The 22633-nt window shown below is 40.7% G+C and overlaps 1 protein-coding gene across 1 annotated transcript in view; it reads right to left on the bottom strand.

Moving 5' to 3' along the window:
• LOC101156916 (neuropilin-1a) overlaps nt 1-22633 on the bottom strand; it is a 74549-nt gene that overhangs the window by 40214 nt on the left and 11702 nt on the right. Inside the window, exons 3-4 of the mRNA XM_023965221.1 lie at nt 8124-8305; nt 1271-1498 (exon numbers count right to left, since the gene is read on the bottom strand). Of these exons, the coding sequence (XP_023820989.1) occupies nt 1271-1498; nt 8124-8305 (410 nt within the window). The remainder of the gene's footprint in view (nt 1-1270; nt 1499-8123; nt 8306-22633) is intronic.

Genomic DNA, 22633 nt, shown 5'->3' with positions numbered 1-22633 from the left:
TTTTTCCAGTGAGGGCCACCTGACGTTTCCATTCTCTGTTGGGGGGCCAGGGTCAGTTTGAAACTGAAAAAGTGTGAAAGTCGCAGTGTTGCCTAAATGTAAATATTTATTGTTTCCCAGAAAGCCACACGTAACCATATATAAATAACCTGATCTGATATCAATCAAATAATCCTCTCTGGGTTCTTCACCAAAAAAAAAGAAAATAATAAGAATCAGCAAACATACAATAACTTAATTGCTTAATAGCTATAATACCTTTGAGAGTTTGTCTGCTCACATTTGCAAGTTATCATATTTCTATTTGTGACGGAATTCATAATGTCGGTATAGATTGTCTTCTTTGAATGCCGCCACCGTCTCTTGGCGGATGATACAAATAGCCTTTTCTTTATGTTGAACAAAAAATACTTGTTTGTCCACCACAGGTTAAATACCCTGCATTCTGGATCAAATGTTCTCTTCCATAACCTTTATGTCATTTTTCCGTTCTGATCCCAGAGAGCCATTGGACAGTTCTACGACTGGAGCAAAGGGAGGTTGCAGTAGCAACATTTCTAGGTTGGCTGACATTTCAATTCAAATAAGCTTTATTGACGTGAGGAAACAGGTCCAGGCCCCCGGGCCGCAGTTTGGGGGCCACTGCCCTGATGGTCAAAGTTCAACTTTCCACGCGTGTTCAATGGCCACGTATTTGTACGTAGAGCACGAAAGTTGTAGAAACTTGCATAGCTATGCATGAACCCAAGAGTTCAGAATGCAGAAGCCTGGAACCCGTGTTTCCACAGACTTTTCATTGGAAGTGGCCGCTTGAGCGGCTGTTACTGAGTGTGAACGTAGCTTGACAGTTACAGGAGTCCTCTCTGGTGTTCACAATCAGTTTTTGGTCAGGCAGAAAGAGTGAGATAACAAAATAAGACAATTATTTAACAGAACGTTCCTGCAGCATTTCATGTTAAAGCCTTTCATGCAGATTCATAGTTGTTGCTCAGAAGTCTTGTTCTTCTGGAGTTTCTGTTTCCACTAGTTGAATTGTTGCTGCCAAGTAAGGTAAGAAAAGGATTAACTCTGAAGATCATTCAAGTTTTTTTTAAATCTTTTATTCTGAAAGTCCTGAAAACTATAGCCTTGGTGTCTTTTTTTGTAAAAACAAACCCTACAGCATTTTAGCTTCCATTAGTTTTTAGGAATGATTCTTGTCTTTGGCAGCTATTTCTGCTGTGTTTTAAATAAACAGAAATGAACTGAAGTCCTGCGACCTGAACCTCACCTGCAGGAAAGCCGTCCCAGATTTCCAGGAAGTCGTATCGACACTGGGCGCCTGGCGGAGGCGTGGTATCGGGCTCCATATCGAAGCTGTCAAACTCCACTACAATCTCAGACATCTTGGGGGCAAAGATCATGATGGTGCAGTCCAGATTGTTGGGGTACTTGTCCGGGAAGCCCGGTGACTTGATGACTCCCGTGGGGGCTGTGAAATTCCTGGAACATTCTGGACCTGTAGGGCACAGATGAAATGGATGAGTTTTTAAAATGTCAGCGGGTGTTTGGACTCATCCTGGCCTGGATGGGGGGTGTTAACTACAGGCCACGGGGTATGGGGTCGTAATGGTTTCTCAGCTAGAATAAAAGAACATCTGGAGGCAAAACATTCTTTGCTTCAATCTCTGATTTAACCTGGAAAACAATTTGAAAAAAATCTTTTTATTCTCCGCCTAAAATAATCAGCCTAAACAACCTGCCTCTGATGGTCCAGACTGATCATCTTTTAAACTATTTTCAAAGTGTTTTAATTATTATTATGCCACTTTAGCCAAGATAAAAAAAAACCTGTGTCATTTTCCATTACATTGTTTTGCAGAGCAGCAGTTCAGAAGTGGGCGGAACTGTTGGCACGGAGTAAGCCTTCCTTCATTTCCCATCATCCGAGGAATATTGATTGATATTCAGTCATACTGTTTGGATCCAGATTCCAGCTCAGACGAACATGGATCTAGTTGTCTACAAGTGGATTCATCAGAATGGAGCGATGAGGGAGCTTGTGGCCCTCCCGGCATATTTTCAGCTCTTTTTTTATGCAGCATTTTTTCATCTGCTCCTCGTTGTCAAATATTTGAATATGGAAATACTCAGAAATGCAATTTTACTCTTCATTTTCTTTATATATGTCCTCCATCATCAGAAAAATGCTACAACAATTAAACTGTTGGTTCCCATCAGGAGGGATCTGGGGCAACTTCAGTCCCAGTTGCTGTGGAGCAGCCAGACAGTGACTGACACCTTTGATGAGGGTCAGGCGTCCCTTGGTGTGCAGGGGAGCAACCGTGGCGGGGGGCGGGGGCCCTGGACTGCTGCCAGGCCAGTTCTGAACCGCATGTTGTTGGTTTACATGCATAAACAGAAATGCGTGATGGGGTCGCTTTTCTATAGACATGAGCCATTACAGCAGTGACTAGAAGAGATGAGGCTGCAGGGATGAGCATGAATCTACAAAAGATTTCAGAAATACTTGAAATCTCAGCATAAAATGCTCAGCAATGTGTGGTTTTCTCTGCCGCATTGTGAGAAAGCATTCACAGATTTACATTCCTTTGGAGAGACGTTGCTTTGTTCTTGAATGCAGCCACCAAGAACCCCCCACCCCCACCCTAACCAGTCACCTGGAATCCATCTTTCAAACTTTGTCATCACTTTTCATCTATTTTTACATGTGACCCTTTAATCTGCAGCTTTGAGTTTGCACCAGAAAAACAAAAAAAGAATGAAGAGGCAAACATCTGTTTCTGTTTCTAGGACCTTAAAGGATAGAGATCTGGGACAGTCATTGAGAGACCTCATTTGGTGATGATTTATAAATGAGTTGTGTTTTGTGGTCAATGGAGGGTGGAGCAAGCGGCGAGCAGCGTTTACAGAAAAAACTCTCATTACGCGGCCGCTGCCCGGCAACGTGGTAGAACCCAAACTGAACGTGCGTTCTGGAGTGGGCCTGCGGTGGCAGTAATGACAGGGACAGAGATGAAGGACCAGGCCACAGACACAAACACAGAAATACAACAGGCTAAGTGCAGACACATGGTGGCACATGCAAGTGGAGGCTACAGCGTTCCGACAGATACCTGCGTCTTAACTGAGTCAAAAGCTGCAGAAGGAGATAAGTCACAAAACAAAAAAAGAGACCTAAAACGATGCTGTGGTTCACGTTAACAACAAAAGAAACCCTGTGGGATTTCAGGGCAAACAATAGAATTTTAATTCAAATGTTCCCCTTTGAACTATAGTACCTTTGAAGTGCAAACCACATTAACAAATCACTCCACGCAAAAACATCTTAAAGATCACAATTAAAACGGCAAATCAAATAAAAAACTAACAGCTTCACCAAATTCCAGAAACCAAACAAACCAAAAAAAGAAAAGCAAGGTGATATCCAGAAATCAAAACGAAATGTTAAAAAACTGAAACAAAATAAGGACCCAGAAAAAGTATATGGGACGTCACTGATTGGATGATGAGGTTTGAGATATGAAGAAGAGAGAAAGCAGAAACATGTTTGCAGAAACTTTGGTGAAGAGTTGATTGAGCAACTTTTGCAGCTGGCGTGGCCTGACGCAAAAATAAATATCTTCTGTTGTTAAACATTGCACACACACACACACACACACACACACACACACACACACACACACATATATATATATATATATATATATATATATATATATATATATATATATATATATATATATATATATATTTTTTTTTTTTTCCTGTAATACTGATATTATTATGCTTTTATAAGCAAGCTGGTTTTATTTGTTGTTTTCTGAGCCACATATTATCCTTGCAGGATCAGTTCAGGCTGATTAGTTTAGAAATTCAAGCGTTTTTATTGTTTTGACTTCTTTGATTAGTTCGATGAAAAGACAAACCCATGAATGATGATCTCATCTCTCCTTTTAATTTGTTTTAACTGTTATAAGTCAGATAAAACACAACAGTTTGAGTTTGTAAAATGTTGCTAAAACAAGACTAAAGCAAAACTAGTTAAAGTAAAAAATTCCCAGAAACCTCTGATGGAGCTCTGGTGTTACCCAAAAAGCTCTATTTCTGGAGTGCGTATGAGATCAAAAGTGTTGCGCTGGCGTGCAAATGAGACAGAATCTTGTGGAGCGCTTTGTGAGCCATGGATAAGATTAAACTGGTTCTATTTAGCAGCGCAGACCTCACAAAGCTCGAGGTCTCAGCAGAGTGAACCCGTCTGCATCCAGAGCATCAGCGGCTTTATTTAGCGCCAACGCACACTTTGCTGCTCAGACTGTAATGGCTTTTAAATGTGGCGAAAGCAAAGGCAGCAATATGGAAGGAGGATTAAATGACTGAGTACAAGAACTTGTTAGTAGGTCCCATATTTAGGCCAACACACACACACACACACACACACTTGTGCCCCAGTTTCTGAGCCGCTCTTCTGTGCCAGAGCATCCATCTCATCTGGAGGTCACCCTTGCTGCCTCCAAGGACAAACAGCCCATTAGCTAAATGAGCAGGAGGTCCCACACACCTGTCTGCTGCACACAAAGGAGCGCCATCACAAAGAGAGCCAACGACACGCACAAGCAAGCACAAAAGACTTGTGGAGCAGAAAAGCTACTAACATTTAGAGCCTCAAAGGTAGCTCTACTTCTTGACTCACAAGCATGTGGAGCTTCCCTCACTCCTGAAAGATTTTGGCTTCATACATGCTTGATTTGTTTGAAGAACAAAATTGTTTTTTCAGATCTTCTATGAGCATTATCCTTAAAAATGATCATCCAATCCTTTGTTGAATTGATGATTCCAAATTTCAGTGCCCAGAAGTCTCTCAGAAAAACTAGGGTGTATCAATCCTCAATACCCACTAGATTGGCAAATATAAACCACAATGCATTGCGTTTGAACACTTAGTTATTTGATAAAAAAAAAAATTTAATGTTTTTTTAAGTAAATCATCCATGTTTTCATCCTGAGGACACAATGGATTTATAAATATTTGAGATCGTTTTTTTCTACTGCAAATGGGTGACGTCATATTTGGCATTAAAAAAAGAAGTGAGCATGTGTCTGAAATGCGTTTAAATCCAGGAGGGTCCCGTTCTGTTTCTACAGGGGTTATGTTCCCTAAATAACCTGCAATTGGTAAAATCCACAAGATCAGAGATGTTTTGGGCCTGTAAAACTATATGAGTTCTAAGCAATAAATCACTTAGTTTGAAATCTTAAACTCTGATCAGATTTCCCTTTTTCACCATTTTCAGTTTTGAGCAGACTTTCACATTGAGCAGATGTAGATTTTTTTCTTATGCTCTCTTTCATATTTAGATAAACTTAATGTCTGCATCTTTTTTGTAGTTCACAAACCGATTCAAATGTTTGAAGCAAAAACTTCAACAGAGCTGCAGAATGGAGTAATTATTTCAGTAAATAAAACCACCTGTACATGAATAGAGTAAGAAAATAGCAGTTGAAACAGATCGCAGGTGTGACACATTTGGAAAACTGACCAAACTACAGGGAAGAGAAACCGAGCGGAGCTTGGCTTTTTGGAAGAACGTGGAGTTTGGCTCCGTTCTCCCGTCGTCACAGCAGCTGATGCTCAGCTGAGCTCTTTTCAGACACTGAAGAACAGCTTTTTGTTTTTGATAAAAACTCTACATTTATACACGTATAAATGCCTCACCTGCAATATTTGGCTTAAAAAATACATAAATTCAATTAAATGAATATTCTTTTTTTTAAATGAAAAACAAAAATGAAATCAGATTTTTTATACGTCTATCCTATAGTTAAGTTTTTCTGTGTGGGTTTTCAGCATTTCTTTGATAAAAAAAAATTCTTGTGGAGGCTTTGGCCGCACACACTGACTGAGCTGCAGCTGACGCGTGCGCTTTACTGTTTCCGTCTTTCTATCGTCATTAAAGACACTTTATTTTTAATTACTTCATTTGCTTATTTCTCAGCAACTGTCTGATTCAGGCATCTCTGTGACCCATTTTGTCTTTTTTATCTGCTCCAACAGGGCATTAGGAATACAGTGGGTGGCAGAGGGCAGCTGCACCTGACTTCCAGACTGCAGCTGCCCTCTGCCACTGTATTTTTGCCACTGTATTTAAATGAAAATAACTCAAACTGAGGCAGTTCTAGTTCTAGGTTTTTGCTTACACTGAACACATGTAGGGTTTCCGTGCATGCCCAAGGACGTGGGGCTAAAAAAACACTATACAACTCCAAACATTCAAAAACAATAGGCTAAAATTGAAGGGAGTCAGTCGTTGGTTTGAAACCAGCGTTGAGATAAAATGAGCAACTTTCAAGCCTTTAAAAATCAAGCAAGATTCCCCCACCCTTCTAGTTACACAGCTACTGCTCATCTCCATGGTTACTTCATTAACCTTCTGGCCTCTTTTCATTGAAAACTCATCATCGTCGTCATCTTCTGGCAGAAATGATATTAACCGGCACTTTCCCCTTTGGTGAATGACCCTAATTTCCCGTCTGTGCCCTGTATTGCATGTTACAGTCAAAGCTGAAACATCATTTTGAAAAATAAAATCTCTCAAATATAAAAAAAGCTCCTCTGTGGTCGCAGAAGACCCACTTCTGTGGATTTATTCCACATGGGGTCTAATAACATCCCATGGTTACACTTCAAAACCCTAAATTGAGGTCAGTAGGAACAGATTTTTGACTTCAGATTTGAGAGAAAAAGCTCACCTGGATCCAGTTCTCTCTGTGAGAGCTTAATACACTCTGTCTGGACTAACCCAAATAAATTAGGAGGATTCCCACGCATTCTCCCCTTAAACTGATTTATCTTGAACGGTGAAACGGTGATCCCAGGAGACTCACCGATTTGGCGGCTGCTTAAGCAAACCCAGGAGGGTTGAGCGAGTACAAATCTAGGACGAGGGATCAGGGTTCCTTCCTATACAGCTAGTGTTTATGTGGGTCTATCCTGCCCCACCTGGGACCTGCTGTCCCTCCCAGGAGCTGTGGCTCTTTGGCACGGAGCACAGGGGTCAGAGGGGTGTTTACAACAGCAAGGATGTTCGGCCCATAAATACAGATATTTTTAGAGCATTTTCATAGTAAAGGTTACAGCAGGATGACGGCTTTAGAAAGCAGCCAAGAAGCCATTTTGTTTGAGCAAAATATAACTTGAATCTCAGTCTTCTCTGCAAAAACAGAATTACATGTTCTAGTAATCCTACTTTAAAAATAAAAGTTAGGATTAATAAACATCAACTAAATTCCTCTTTGTGCTTTGACTTCCATACTACCTTCCTCACTAAAGATGTTTTTTTTAAGTGCGGAAACTTGGAATGAATTGAACACTGAATTTGGTTTTCAGATGTGTTTAAAATCAAATTTGTGCTTGTGCTGTTGGTGCTGCACAGACAAACCCAGAGGCAAACTGCTGTTAAACTCATGAGCGTGAGTGTGGCTTCACCCATAGAAAAGGGTTCCGGCTCCGACCCAATTGGGACACAGAGGCCACTGGAATTAGGAATAATCTGTAAGCAGTGCTTGGTCGATTCGAGTCATCATTTCTATGGCAACACATCGGTGTAGATTCTCAGTCATGCAGGTCACAATAAAATAAAATAAAAAATTCAACTGGACAAAATTTCTGGCTAGAAATTCTATGGAAACCACTCTCACCAATCAGGAGTGAGCTTGTTGGTAGGCCACACCCCTTTCACTTGAAATCGGTATCGAAATTCATGTAATCTGTGAATTAAACGTTTTGAGCGTTCAACATGAGATCATATATTTTTATTGAGACATCTGATTGGCTAGTTTACAACTTAAGAACTTTCAGATCAGAAAATCTATATTTAAAAAATGAGGATCATCAACAACATGTTGAAAAAGGTCGCAGAGCAAAACGAGTTATGCTGACAAATAGACGGAGTATAGCTGTTTATTTCTCAATAGAAGTCTAAGGGATTTTAGCTTCTTATAGCCTGCAGGTACTTTTTAATTCGAACGCGGGGGGGGGGGGGGGGGGGGGTCGCGCGGGGGGGGGGGGGGGGGGTCACTCAGTCTAGTTCCCAAATACAGTAAATGCTTGAGCCAGCTCTCACCTGTTTTGAAAACCTCGTATCGGACGGAGAAGCCTGCCCCGTGGGTCTCATAGTCGGAAACAAACTTTATGAGGAGCTGGCCCCCGGTGGAGACGATCGGAGCCGGCGCTATTTTCCCACAACACTTCCCCAACATGGGCGAAAACTCATCGCCCCCGTTGTAGACTTCCACGTAGTCGTACCTGCAGGAGAAGGGAGAAACGGACTGAGTTTGTGCACAGAAGCAGGTTTTAAAATGTCTTTAAGCTTTATGTAGGATGGTTTTCAACGGACAAGTGGAACAGGAGGTTTCAAAATACAACTTTCATCTTTCAAGATGCATTTCTGAGACGTGACCCAGCTGTGAAGACAAAGAAGGCTTTCTTGGTCTCAAACATGATTTGCTGAGAATTTCCCTAAACTGAGGCGTTTCCCCAAAATATGACCTCGACCAGCTTACAGGCTTTAAGTCAAATCTTCTCCTCTACGTGTTTGCAGAGCCGGCGCTGCCTAAGAACTGACTCATGACCTGCTTGCAGAGAAATCTTCCAGATCTGACAGTGAGAAAAACTCAGAAAAGATGCATCACTCTGCTGCGTTTGAGTGTTCAGGAAAAAAGGGAACATTTATGAAGATAAAGTCCTCAGAAATGAAATTCCTTCTGCATCAAACGTTCAGTCAGACCTGAGGGGGATTTCGCTCCATAAACAGATATTTTACAAAAGAAAAACCCTTCGTCAAATGTCCAAAACGTGCTTCTGCAGCTCATGCTGATAAGAAAATATAGTTCTGCTTGAAATGAAAGTGAAGTGGAAACAGAGAAGCTCTGATCTGATAAAAAGTATGAAGAAGCAGAACTCTGCAGCGAGTTCCCCCCTCCCCCCTCCACAGCAGTGCTCTCAAACGCACCGCTGTAGACTGCTGGGGGCTTTAAAATGCAAAGATCGTGAACGTGAGAGAGAGAAGGCATCTCTAAAGGGTTTGTCCAGTTTGCAATAAACCAGAGAAGCTGATCCTATAGCCTCCAGACTGAGGGAACAAACCAGGAAGTAACTGCAGCTCCAATAATTACTAATAATCAGATGCACCCTAAAACTTTAGGTTTTTTTAATCTGCCTTTCTGTTATTCACAGAGCAGAGACACAAACTTTGACCTGAAATCTACAGAGATCTCTGAGTTTGACCTCTAACCTTGGCAAAAAAAAGGGTCCATGAGCGCTGTAGCGTTGTCATAGCAACCTCTTCGGCTGGTTTGGACCGAGGCGTGTGTGGACAGCAGGCCCTGAAGCCTGAGTCTAGACCTTCACTGTGGGTAACAGACATCCTCTTCAGCTGATGCTTCAAAGTTGCTCAAATTGTCAGAAATGCAGTTCTCTGTTGTGTTTCTGGATTTTTTAGAACTTTATAAAAAATCTAAATAAGATATATGTTTTTGTTGCAATACAGTAATTTTTCCATTTCATCAAGGATAAATTCAACTAAATTGAAAACTTGGAACAATTGTACTGAGTGAATATTTATTTAATTTTATTTTAGTTTTGAAAATGAGTCTGAGCAAGAAAAGGGTGTGGTCTTTGATTGATAGATGTTCTAGAAAGGCTTCACTGTCATTAAGTCTCATCTTTCTCTTATGTTTTACTTCTGTCAAAGATTAATCAACATTATTGTGTTACCAAACTAATTCAGGCAGCAGTTTAGACCACGTAAAACATTTTAACAGCTCTTCTAAATGCCTAAAGTACCACGAGGCAAAGGTTAGTCGGCTCAGGAAACATCAAGAGCCGTGTTTTCATCACAGTCGCTGCACAAAACCAGCGTCCCAACTTGGCTCTTTATTTAAACGCCTGCAGCTTCACAATAACACAAAGCACGTAAAGTGTTTACAAAAATGGTTCCACGGTGACACTTCCATCTCCTCCATTCACCTTACAGGAGCTCGTAACGCTCCAACAGTAAGGAGGAAGGGCGAGTGTCTGCCTGCAGATGGCTACACTCCCCCCGTCTGGTGCTCCAGCCTGTCCTGGAGGCAGGCGGTGTTCACCCAGACAGCCGCTTAATGAAGTGGCTCTGTCTCTGCTCGTTCCAGTTAAAGACAGCCTCCTAGTCTGCTGCCTCCTCCCCATCCTGAGAATCACCTATTAGCCACAGCGCCTGTTCATGCCTTGGAAACGCAAATGTCCGCGTTAAATGCCTTGCTCAAGGGCCACCTGCTCCATCCAGGGGGCCAGATGAGCTCATGTGAAACCAAATGATGAAACAAGCCTTTTTATCAAGATGTTTTACAGAAAATGGGTGGCTGTGGTGCAGCGGTAGGGCGGTCAACCCATGATCGTATAATTACAGGTTCGATTCCCACCTTGCACGCCCATGTATCGAAGTGTCCTTGGGCATGACACTGAACCCCACCTTGCCTCTGGTGGAAGGTTGGCGCCAGTGTTCGGCAGTGGAGCCGCCACCAGTGTGTGTGACTGTGTGAATGCGTCTGTGACTGTAAGGCGCTTTGAGTATACGCCATTTACCATTTATAAGTATACGCCATTTAAAATGTGATGTTTGAAAAGTTATTTTAACAAAATTATTCAGGAACTTTTTGATTATTTTCCAAGTAATTTATTTTTAGGAAATATTATGGCAGTAATGTCTCACAAATTCAGCAATTAAGATTTTTACTCCAATGAAAATTATGTTTTTAACATGTTCTTGTGGCATTTATTCAAATCACTGTGAATCAGGAGCAGATGACAAAATGCCGTTTGAAAAAGGTTGTATTTGAAACATGAAAATACACTGAGCGGGTCCACAAACGTTCTGCTCCGCCTGATACGTTCAGTAGTAAACAACTAGATCCATGCACGTCTTTGTTCTCCTCATGGGAGCTGGTATCTGGCTAAAACTGTACAGCTGGACAGCTCTGATTTTACTCCTTTTGTTGCACCGCTAATGTTAGGTTGGAGGAGTGAGGGGCAACAAGCTAGCGGCGAGAGCATATAAACCAAGGAAACAGGAAGAGGAAGGGGGGAGTGGTTGCTGCCCCGCTCACAACTCTGTTGTTTTCTAGGACAGTTTCTGCAGAGCAGCAGCAGTTTGTTAGAAATTCAACTGAGTTTTTTAGATTTGTCTAAAAACATAATCATAACTGAAAGACTGCTGGGAACGCTTTGAAAATAGATCTAAAGATGATCAGAGTGGGTCTTTAATTTTAATTTCTCTATAGGACAGTTTCTTTTCTGCAGTTTTATATTTAAAAAAATCCCACAAACAAATGAGAACCACAGCTTTGCTCACTTCCAAGAAAAAATAATAAACCTTTTTCATAAAGAAATCCTGATATCACATTATTGGTTTACAAAGACAGGAGGTCCAATACGCCGAAGCAGTGACCGCTCTGCCAAAGCCGACAAATTTAACTTAAACGAGGAACGGCGCTCAAAATAAATCCAGACGTGGAACGGGAATTCTCACACATTCCTTCCAGCCCACAGCTGTAAGCGTACACCCGCGCTCATATATTACAACTCATTAACATGTTGTGTTGTGCTGACTTTCCCTTGCGGGCAAACTTCTTACAACACATCTGGAAGGCATCACAGGAGCATTTATGAGGGAGGCGACGTTTGCTTCTTTTGCGGTGCTGCTCACCTCCTACAAAGCGGAGCTGAGGCTTTCTGCAGAACGGCCTGCACAAACGCACCTCCTCGCATCCAGCGTTCATAGACTCCCTCTCCTTCCCTTCATGAGGAACTGGCTGTGCAAACAGCTCTCCTTCCTCCCAAGACGTTGGGAGTCTTCTTATCTTTTTCATCCTCGTTCTGTGAGTTTAACACTTAAAAAGCTTTGATGCAAGGTAAGAACTCCATAAACTGAACTTATCTGAATGCACCAAGTAGCTCCAACGCCTTAAAGAACACATTTGAGCTTTTTCATTGGTATCTCAGTCATAAAATCCTCTCATAAGTCACACTGTGGGACATGCATCTTGAAGCGATCTTCTCGAAGGGTTTTAGCAATTAAAATTCTTGGCTTTTTGATTTAAAAAAAAAAAGGTTGTAATTTTTTTCAAAAGTGGTTTGAGGTAATGTTAGGAGGAGGACCTCCCTGATGAGCTGAAGGAAAAACCAGGAGGCAAGCAGACACCAGAAAAAGACTGCGGTTTAGCGAAAACAATTCAGAATGTTTTCTGTCCAAATAAACCTAAAAGGCCTTAATAAAAACACTAAACCCAAAACATAAATCCTTCAACCCCCAGGAGGCAAAAAGCTGAACAGCAGTGAGAGCAGAAGAACCTCAAGAACAACACAGAGTCTGACAGAACAAAGGAAAACATGGCGGACGAGTGTGCTGGTAACAGTACAGACTGATGACATGCAGGTGCTTCGCTCACAGTAACAGGAGACAGGTGTGAAACCGACTGGGAGAGCAAAGACTGCAGAGGAATGAGACGGGGAGCAAAAATACCTCACACTAGATTCATAAAGAACCAGATAAACCCCATTTATAATCCAAAAACAGGCTGGCACAGAAAACCCATCAATAATCTGGGTATTTCTACAGCCAAATAATCTCAATTTTGTCACAAACATGATTATCCCTAGTGGGGGGAAAAATAATCCCCACAGGAAGTAGCAGAGCTGGAGATTTGGTTGAGAAGTTCTGCCAGTGGGAGTCAGTGAGCAGAGCTCCAGCAGCAAAAGAGCACCGCAGTTTGCATGAAAAACAGCTTCCTTATTGACTGAAGTTTAAATATTTCAGTTTGCATTCTGAATTCATCTGTCCACAGGCTGAACAAACCCACTTAAAGATTTATAAACTCTGATTCAGGCTTTCATCCAATAGGAATTATAATAAGCAGCCAAAACAATAAGAAAAATCGAGATAATCAAGGCTGAACAAAAATAAAATAAAAAAGATGCAACCTGAAGAGTTAATACCCAAAACAAATGGCTTAACAAGACAAATGTTCTTTAAACCAAATCAACACTGGAATACATATGCAGATGAATCAGGTTTGCTGGAACTTTATGCTCCAATGACCTAGATTATTCTATTTGACTTTTAATTATTTCTTCAATAATTATAAAAAAAAACCAGGACCTAAAGTAAAATTATTATGAGTGTCCTATTCCTGAAATCAGACCAATCTTGTTGTTCAGACATTCGGCTGTCCTTTCGATAAAAGGCCTCTCTAGCTGTAAATGTGTTGTTTTTTCACCTACTTTCTTCGTCAGTTGAGTTTACAGATATAAACAACATTCTACAAAAAGCATGTCCTTCAACCTAAACAGGAGTAAAAAGAGATTTTAATGCTCCCAAATGCTTTTTCTTGTTACTCTACCAGAGGGGACAAGGTCCAATATTGTAAGGAGAGGAAAACCCTGAATTTATTCCAGTTCTGGTGACGTGAGGATGACCCTCAAAAAAGGAAGCAGTAAAGGAGGCAGTAAAACGCCATCTTTGCTTTTAAAACTCTGAATTTGTTCTTTTGTTTGTCTGTTTATCATAATCCATATTCTAATGCATCTATGCTGCCAAAAGCATCCATGCAAGGCTTTTACCCTTTTGATAAAAATCTACATTTGACAGTGATCACGAAAAACTGCAAATTTGTTGCCTCTTTTGGTAACTCCGCCCCTCTTGCTCTTTATCAACTTTTTTACTTTTTGAGCCCCTTTTGTCTTTTTGTACCATTTCCTCCATGTTTAATAGCAGACTCTGTTTCTCTCTTCTCTTTTCTGTCTGGTCTAAAAAATAAAATCAATAACATGGAGGGAAGTATCAAAATAAGTAAAAATACAAGAAAAAAATAATAAACTGAAAATCTTGGAAATGTATAAATTAGATGATGAGAAGCCTAATAGGAAATTGAAAGGAAAACAGTCACTTGTGAAGTTGTTTTAGTACCTCGATGCTTTCATTTTTTTCCTTTATGTGTTTATGTCGTTAACCATTATATGTCTAATGTGTAAAAATGTTTGCATGAAATATAGTGAGATTGGAGGTAGAAATGAAGATTTTCTTTAACCATTCCTTTTGTGTGTGTTTTATTACTTTCTCTTTATTAGGTTTATTTAACTATTTTAGTTTGTGTTTAAAAATACAAGGGAATCAATGAATCAATCAATCATTCAAAGAAACACACTTTGTGTGTCCAAAGATTCACAACCCTCTATTATGACATTACATCTGTCCAACACAACTTTCATTTGCTCCGCTGCTCGACAGGACAAGGGAACAAAGAAAGCATCAGTGGTGCATTTCAAGTTAAGCCAGAAGTCCAAAAAACTGCATTTTCTTTGGAAGGCCTTGTTGAAAGATGCAGCCTCTTAAGGTCTAGAAATGCCGTCCTTAGTTTCTCCAGAAAATGAAGTCTGACAATGCTAGGATCAAAGTTTCTATGTTGTGGTTTTTTATGTAACCTCACATCAAATTAAGCCATTAAGTGAATCAGTGTGGTCTGCTTGATGTGTGCATTTGTCCTGTTCGGCGTCCGTTCATGTGCTGGATTCCAACGTCAGTGCTACGTAATTAGATTTTTCACATGAAGGAGAAACGTTTGAGCCGACTGTAAAACCTCCTCCTTTCTCCGAGGCGCTCAAACATCAGATGGCATTTGGCGGATGGTGGCTGAGATGAGTCAAGAAAGTCTAAATTCACCCCGGCATCCCACTCCCAGGTCTGCCCACAGCTTTCATCTCCAAAAGCAGCATTTTGTCCTTTGCGGTGTGAGCAACACAACACAACACACACACAGACACACAAGGGAAGCTGTCGGCCACAATGTTGACAATCTGTAAAACATGAGCCATTTCTGTGTTTAAATGCAGTCAAACTTAGCCGACCAGTCGCGTCCCGAGCTCTGCTGGGAGGCTACAGATGGCTGTGTGTGTGTGTGTTCATACACACAAACACACCACCTGCCACCACACACACAGCAGTTTATTCTTTCCCACCTCCCAGCAAAAAATGTTAAAGATTGGCTTGCTTGCTGCTAACTCTAGTGAGTCACAGGAGATCATGACGTCCCAGAACTAATACTATTGATCGACTTGTTGAGCACATTCCTGTGCGTTTGATTGTGCCTCCAAAGCTCAAACAACTCTTAGTTGTGCAGTACCATATGGCATAACTGTACCCCAACCCTTTGGTTGTCATTTCCTCCTGACTACCACGGAAGGAAAATGTAGTCCAGTTAACATTTTTAGATCCAAAATCTATGACTCCCAGAGCCCCGCCCCTTCACATTTGGTATCACTGAAAAACCCCAAATGTCCTCTATAAATACCAAAAGAGAAAATTCAGTAGTACGCATTGTTTAGGAGATATTCGGGTTTTATGCCTTAGTCACCTGCACCTGTACAATAGACAGTAGTTTTTTTCACATCTAATATTTAAGGTGAGATGTTCTTCAGTTTGGTTATTTTGTGACAAGGACAGAAACCACGAGGAGGAAAAGACAAAACCTAAAATGGTTTGGATCACACACAAACATCTTTAAACTCTCTTTGCTGCACAGGATAACAAGTTGGACAATGCAGCCAAAGTAGAGCATTCCTCATCCTTCACCTTTGCTGCGTAGAAACAAAACCACGGCGGCGCAATTCTGCTGGGAAATTAAAACCGAGACAAAGAGAAGGGGGTATTTGTTCTCATTTAGGAAACTCTAATGTAGCTCAGGAGGGAAAGAGAACAGCGTTCCTATTTCCTAGACTGCTGAGGGAACCCAAAGGATGAGACGGGATTTAGCACCAACTCAGTGGAAATATTGGGCTTGTGGTTTATCCAAGCGTCCGTTCTTCTTCGCTGCATTGAACAGAGAATAGAAATGTGAACTCCTATCTTTGTAAAAAAGAGGGACATCCTGCCTTGCTGGGTAACTCTACTCTTACACAAACACATGTTGGTGTTTCCAAGTGTAAGGCAAAGCATCTGACTCTGCACCTGAGAGACTTGGGAGGAAAAAGGTGCTTTGTCAACCGACACTCAATCCACACCTCTCTGAAGTGAGCTGAGGCCAAAGCAATAAACACCGTGTCACTTCCACTGCTCTCTGACACACGCTGGCTCTCCACAGATTCATCCACGCCGACTGGAAGACTCAGCCAGCCAAAAACGCAGCCCCTCTTGTCCCCCCAGAAACATATGACATTAATTATCCAGCTCTGCTCAGACAAAATTTTAGAAAATTCAGCAGGAATGGTTTCTGAGACACGCTCTCATTTGGAAAGAAAAACATTACCAAGCAGCTCTGCCTCCTGGTGTTGAGACTTAATGACTAATGTTTGAAAAATAAACCGAGTGATATGAAAATTACCACATTTGCAAAATTAGCTTTTCAGTCTTGAAGACATAAACACACCAAATGACCCCTTTTTTTCTTTGGATATGAGTGATCCTCAAGAAACACCTAGCATGATAATTACAGACACAGCAAGAGGTTTATTTAAGTTTATGAAACAGATGTATATTTTTTCACAAATGTTTAAATATTTTCACATTAAAAGCCTTCTGCCTTCGGCTCCTAGGGGTTGATATGGGCTGTTTGCAGGCAGAGGATGGGTAAACCTGTATGGGGCACGCATGACATTTTAAGATTGTAGATTGCAGTTGGTGTGCCATCACCAGCTATAATGCAAACTCTAATACAAAGAAATTCCAAAACAATTCAAAGATATCTGATATTTAATTAGCAAACAGCCGGTCAAATCGCTTTTTTAAACATATTTTGGCATGAACTCAAAAAGGTGCTTTCATAATAATATTGCACAAGTAAGGTAGGCCAAAGCTGAAATAGTATTGCCACAATGCTTGTTTGAAATAAAAAGTACTGCATTTGTGGTATGTCATACCTACAACGATAGGATTGGATACGTCAAAACAAAATACCATCAGTATTTCTAGGAATTTCACAACTTTTAACATGAAAAAAAAAAAAAAACAGGCTTATACTTTTGGTTCATTCATCTTTTGTAACATTATGTAACAGGGCCTGAGTAACTTGATGTAAGTTAATTCTGTGACAGTGTTTTAATTTCCATGTAAAATGAAATGTTTTTACTTTTTCTGTAGTTTGCTTAACATTGTAATATAGATTTTCCACAATGGGACGGCGTCATTAATAATTTTTTCACCCCAGTAAATGGCGATCAGCTGTAGTATTAATTTAAAAACTTTTTGAACTTTGTCAGAACAGAAAGAAAGTTTGGGTTGTTTGGTTATTATTCAACGAGCTTGAAAACAGTTGTAGAAATGTGCATTGCCACGCATGAACTCAACAGCTTTGAACACAGTAGCCCAAAACATGCATATGCAGGCGTTTCCTTCAACTTCTTTATTGGAAGCGGCCGCTTGAACACACGTTGCAGAGGGCAGTGTGAGCAGCTGCTCCTCTCTGTGACCCTCCACGGACCCGGACAACCCAAAAACCTGCATCACCTGTAGAGGTCAACCCCCCGTACAGCAGCATATGACTAAGGCCTAAAAACGGTCCATCTGAATTCATGCTAAAAACACATGGTTGTGGAAAATCACCAGCTAAATTCCCCTCATTCAGCAGTCAGACTCATCCCTCATGACATGGCGTCACTCCAGTGTTCATTCAGCTCCTTCAAGCAGAAAGTTAGTGTCTAATGAAGTTTCTGTGGCAGACAGACAGTCGTTCTGGTTTAATCAACATGAAAGTCCCTGATTTGGAGTTGACCTCAAAGATCCCGGGCAGACTCCGTCACCTCAGTGTTCTAATTTGATCCATTTCAACTTGTGTTTCTTTGCCTCCCACATATTTATCAGATCTTTCCCCACGAGACGGGAGTACAAGCGACCTCCTCAACTGGAGATCACCCGTGGGCAATTTTCCCGACAGACGCAACACATTCCTAGCTGAGCAATAAGAAAAGAGTCTTTTGTTTGATCCACCACTAAACAACCCTTTCAGCTCCACTGGGGGCCGGTTTCCCATCACGCTTATCCAAAAAATGGGACAAAACCTCCCAGGCTGCTCATCATCATATAAGGTCCACAGTTTGACCCGCTGGCCGACCTTCAGCCTGTGTATCCTGAATCTGACCTCCTCTAGCCTTTGTGGGTTGGTGGTGGAAGTCAAACCAATCCTCAGTTGTGTAGTTTACAGATGTGTTGATAAAAGTAGCTGAAGTGACAATTTGACATTTCATTCCAAAATAAACAGCAACACAGACTCTTTGAGGTCCCAAAATAGGAAGACTTTGAAGGTCAGTTGTGCTGGTTAACCAGCTTAATGAGATGGAAAAGATGACAACAATCAAAAATGCTGATTTTGAAGCTTCAGGATGAATAAACTTGCATGAAACCAAGTCCATCCATTTATGATCTGAGCTCAACTGTTATGGAAAAAACAATCATCATCATTTGACTTAAATCTGTTGTTTTGACCGTTACCGTTTAACAGATGTTCACGGCGGATGATTTGAATGTGTTGAGCTTTAATGTGAGATTACAAGGAATAAATGAGCATCATAACAGTTAAAAACAACCTGCATCCTGAATGCAGCTGTTGACTCCGATGGGAGCCCTTTCCTTTGTCATGCATGGGGGGGGGGGGGGGGGGTCAGCGAGACCATCCTGTAAATCCATGGGATTGTAGCTGTGTGTGACACTGCTAAATGGGTATCTTCCCCGTTTTCCTCCCTCTCCTCATTAATCCGCTTGTTACAGATCTAATCCGACATGTTTTCATTTGTGAGTAAAATTTGGCATGAAGCTCTCCAATGTGTTAAAGGTTAAAAAAATCCAGATTCGTTCAAGCTGATTTTTGCTTTGTTTTTGTTATTGTGTCTGACTATTATTCCTTTCTCGAGTGTAGGCTATTATGTTTGCATTCCAAACAGGAATTATGTGTGTGAATCCACTAATACGTACGAATTAGTGGATTCACACACACTTTGTGGCCATAACTGTTTAGAAAAGCGGCTCTAAATAATCTTCCCTAACGTCAGAGAAACAATAGCAGGATTCAAAGTTCACCTTTCCTCTCGCTGAGCAAATATTTGCTGCTGAGAGACAAGAGATAGCTGGTGAAAGTCTGTTTATATGCCTGTGTTCTTTCCACTGTTCTAACTGGGGTGTAGTGAATAAAAGGTGGAAGTCAATAATTACATTTGCAGTCAGGTAAATCTAAAATCCTGGCACCAGGCAGGCATACACACCTACAGTAGCTGAGCTTAATAACATTCTCTTTTTTAACTTGCTGAATAATTTTCCCCTAATTAGAAAGAAGTAGCTGTATTTACAGTAATTAGTTTAATGCAATATTGACAAGACACAACCTCAATTTACTATTAAATCTTTTAAGAGTTTAGATATGCTAAATCTAGCTAAGTCTACATATGCAAAAACAAGCAAAAATTTTGTGTTTGTGCAATAAAATGTAGAATTTGAAATATAAAGGGACTAATTATGTCTACCTTAGTCTCAGTAGTCTAATTTTTTTGTAAAATGTGAATCAGAGTCGTGTTTGCAACTTTTTTTCTACACTATGATGAATTAGCATGTTAGCTACTAGCTGGAGCCAAAATGTTGATTTTCTTTCATCACATAATACACTTTTAAACAGTTGCTGGCAGGTTAGAGAGACTAGTAAAATAAAAATAAAAAAATAAAAAAGTCCATGTGACACAAGTGAAGGGAACTTCACGACTCTTTTGCAGCAGGTTACTTTGGACTTTGCACAAAACATTAGTAAAATAAAGCCAATGTAACCATCTTTGCTAAGAAATCACAACAGATCAGATGAATGAGTTAGCGCAAAATAATTGAGTGAACTATGTGCTAAACTGGTAACTTCAAAAACAGCTGTGTGAAGGCGGTAACAGTCTTTTCTGTTCATTTCCTGAGAAACAAAAGCACCGGCAAAAACTGCACAACCTGCTTATTTCTCCATCTTTTATTAACGGACAGACAGGAACATATGGTGACCAGAGAAAAAAAAGATAGTGAAGTCATGACAAGTGCACAAGGAGTTCAGAGTAGAAAAGACAAGGACCTGGCTTAAGGAGAAGTGACAGAGCGGCCTGAGGTTGTGGGAGGAGGAGGAGGAGAAACAGTGAGAGGACTGTCGCTGGGGTCAGGACGAGGCTGACCATGATTCACTAAGCCAAAGCCCTCTGTCACCCTCAGTCTCTCCATACTCCCCTTATCCCCCTTTACTCTCTTTGTGTCTCCTCCCCTTTTGCACCCTCGTCCACTCAGAGATCAATCTCTTTCTCCGCCACTATATTTGCTCATTTTCAATGCCCCATCCCCCTTTCAGTTCCACAAAGGATGAAGGATTTAATGACCTGGCACTTTAACCCTGCAACAGAAAATACCACATTGAGACTTTAAAACATTATAGAAGTTTAGTCCTTCTGGAAGGCACTGGTGGAAAGAAGTCTAAGAACAAGAAGAGCTGCGAGCAGGCCTAATTTAGGCGCTCCCACGTTAACCTTATTAATGCGACAGCCAAATCCTATTGGTTTGTGACACCTTCAGAGACAGTTTGGAAGACGAAAAAGGCATACTGTGGCTCCTTGAGCCAATTCTCATGGATCTGCTTCATCTCAGAGACTAAAAGAAGCAGCAGTTCCCTGCAGAAACCCAGAGCAAACATCCAGCTTATTTTTAAAGGTTCCCTCCTCAAATCTGCTTGGATGTGGGCCACAGACTGATCATTTTGTGGCCACGGTTCATCGTTTTTGTTTAGTTGTAAGAAAGTACAACCATGTGGGAAAGACGCTTTCATTTTTCTCTGAAAATGACAAAGCAAAGTTAGGCGGACGACAGGAGCAGTGAAAGAAGCCATCGGTCTGAAGCCACATGAAAGCGGTCGTGATGAGGACAGATTTCTGCGTTGAGGTGCTTTTTTTCTGCATCCAAGCACATGGCCAAACATTGGATGGCTCATTGACCACTGTTGCTCTGCAGTTTGGGAGGAGTTCATTCAACAACATAACCTTCCATTCCGCAGTCTGTACATTCTGTGCTTAATATCAACCACAGAGACCTGAATGAATCTATCTTTTGAAATGACGACTGAAATTACTTCATTGGGTTGGAGCCAGAAGTTTATTGTGCGCAAAGTAGTGAGAAATTTGGACAAAACCTCAGTTGGTTTATTCTTTATTTATTTCTGAGCAACTCATTCTTTTATTTATTGTTTTAAATCATTACCACATGAAAGCATTTGTCTTCCAGAATACATTTATTCCTCTAATGAGCCATCTGTCACATCATTAGATGAACGTCAATGTTAGGGGTGTTACAAAAACTCTTTTGGGTGATATATCGCGATAGCTCATTTGGCGATATTTGTATCGATTCAAATTTATTTATGAGCGTCCTTCCGCGTCTGACACTTCAACCTCCTACTACTAGTTGGCAGCACCGCCCATTCAGCCTCGTTTAGCAGCTCTGCACCGCACCAAAGCGACTACAAGATCTCAGTGAAGCAGCTTCTTTTGCTGCTATGAGACATGCACTACTTAGTTTTTACTTAGGATGGGTACTGAACCGAAACTCTGTGCCATGTTGCTGCAGTATCATATAAAACCGGGGTTTGCTGTGCTTCGTAGCTCAGTTAAGAACGAGGGAAACACTGCAGCTGCCTGCACAGCGGCTCATGCACGGAGCATCAGCCAAAATGCTGTTGCCAAAGCGCACCAAAGTTCTGCTGATCTTCACAGCAATAGATTCTAGTTCAGCGACATAAAGAATCAGACTGATGTGTCTGAAAAAAGGCCCACATTAGGGCGATGACCGCTGATGTACAAAACTGTAAATAGAAATATGCAGATCATTAGGTATAAAAATCAGGCAAGATTTCTCCTTAACCCATTCTTTTTCAAGCCATGGTCTTGTTTTATCTGCCTATTTTAAACTCTTTTGTTTATTTTCATTTGTGTTTGAAATAAAGAAATTGAAATGGAAAAAATTGAAATTTCCCGTCATGCTGCCTCATCATCATATCTTATTGTTTCTGGAAAGAATTTGTGTTTTGTTTTTTTCTTTTTCTTTTTGAAGTACCGTTCAGGCTCCTGAACCGTTTAAAACTACTGGAGAAGCTACATTTAGAAATGTTAAAAATGAACAACACTTTATTTCCTTAATCATACTTTTAGAACCTTTTTGGTTAAGGCACATTAATTCTATTTTTTTCTTATACTGAAAAATATTTTGTTGTGGAAATCACAGACAGTGTTGACTGTTCCCTGTGTATTTTTTAAGTTACCAAAATAAAAGCTCTATGAATTTGCTTGGGTAAAATCAACTTATATAAGACATTGTGATCTCTAAATTAACTGAATTTTACAATTTTATTACAATGAAAGATGTATTGATATTCAGGTAGAGTTTTTTCTAAGTCATACTCTTAAATAAAAAGAAAATGTGCTCCAGTACAATATCGGGACACGTATCGTATCACCAGATACACACCCCTAGTTAATGTATCCATCTGCCACCTCTTCATTACAATCCAACCACCAATCCATCAATTCACCACCCCAGCTTTCTTTTTAGTCATC

Source organism: Oryzias latipes, chromosome 17, assembly GCF_002234675.1.
Source record: "Oryzias latipes chromosome 17, ASM223467v1".
Taxonomy (NCBI): Eukaryota; Metazoa; Chordata; class Actinopteri; order Beloniformes; family Adrianichthyidae; genus Oryzias; species Oryzias latipes.
This window is presented reverse-complemented; position numbering and strand designations above follow the sequence as displayed.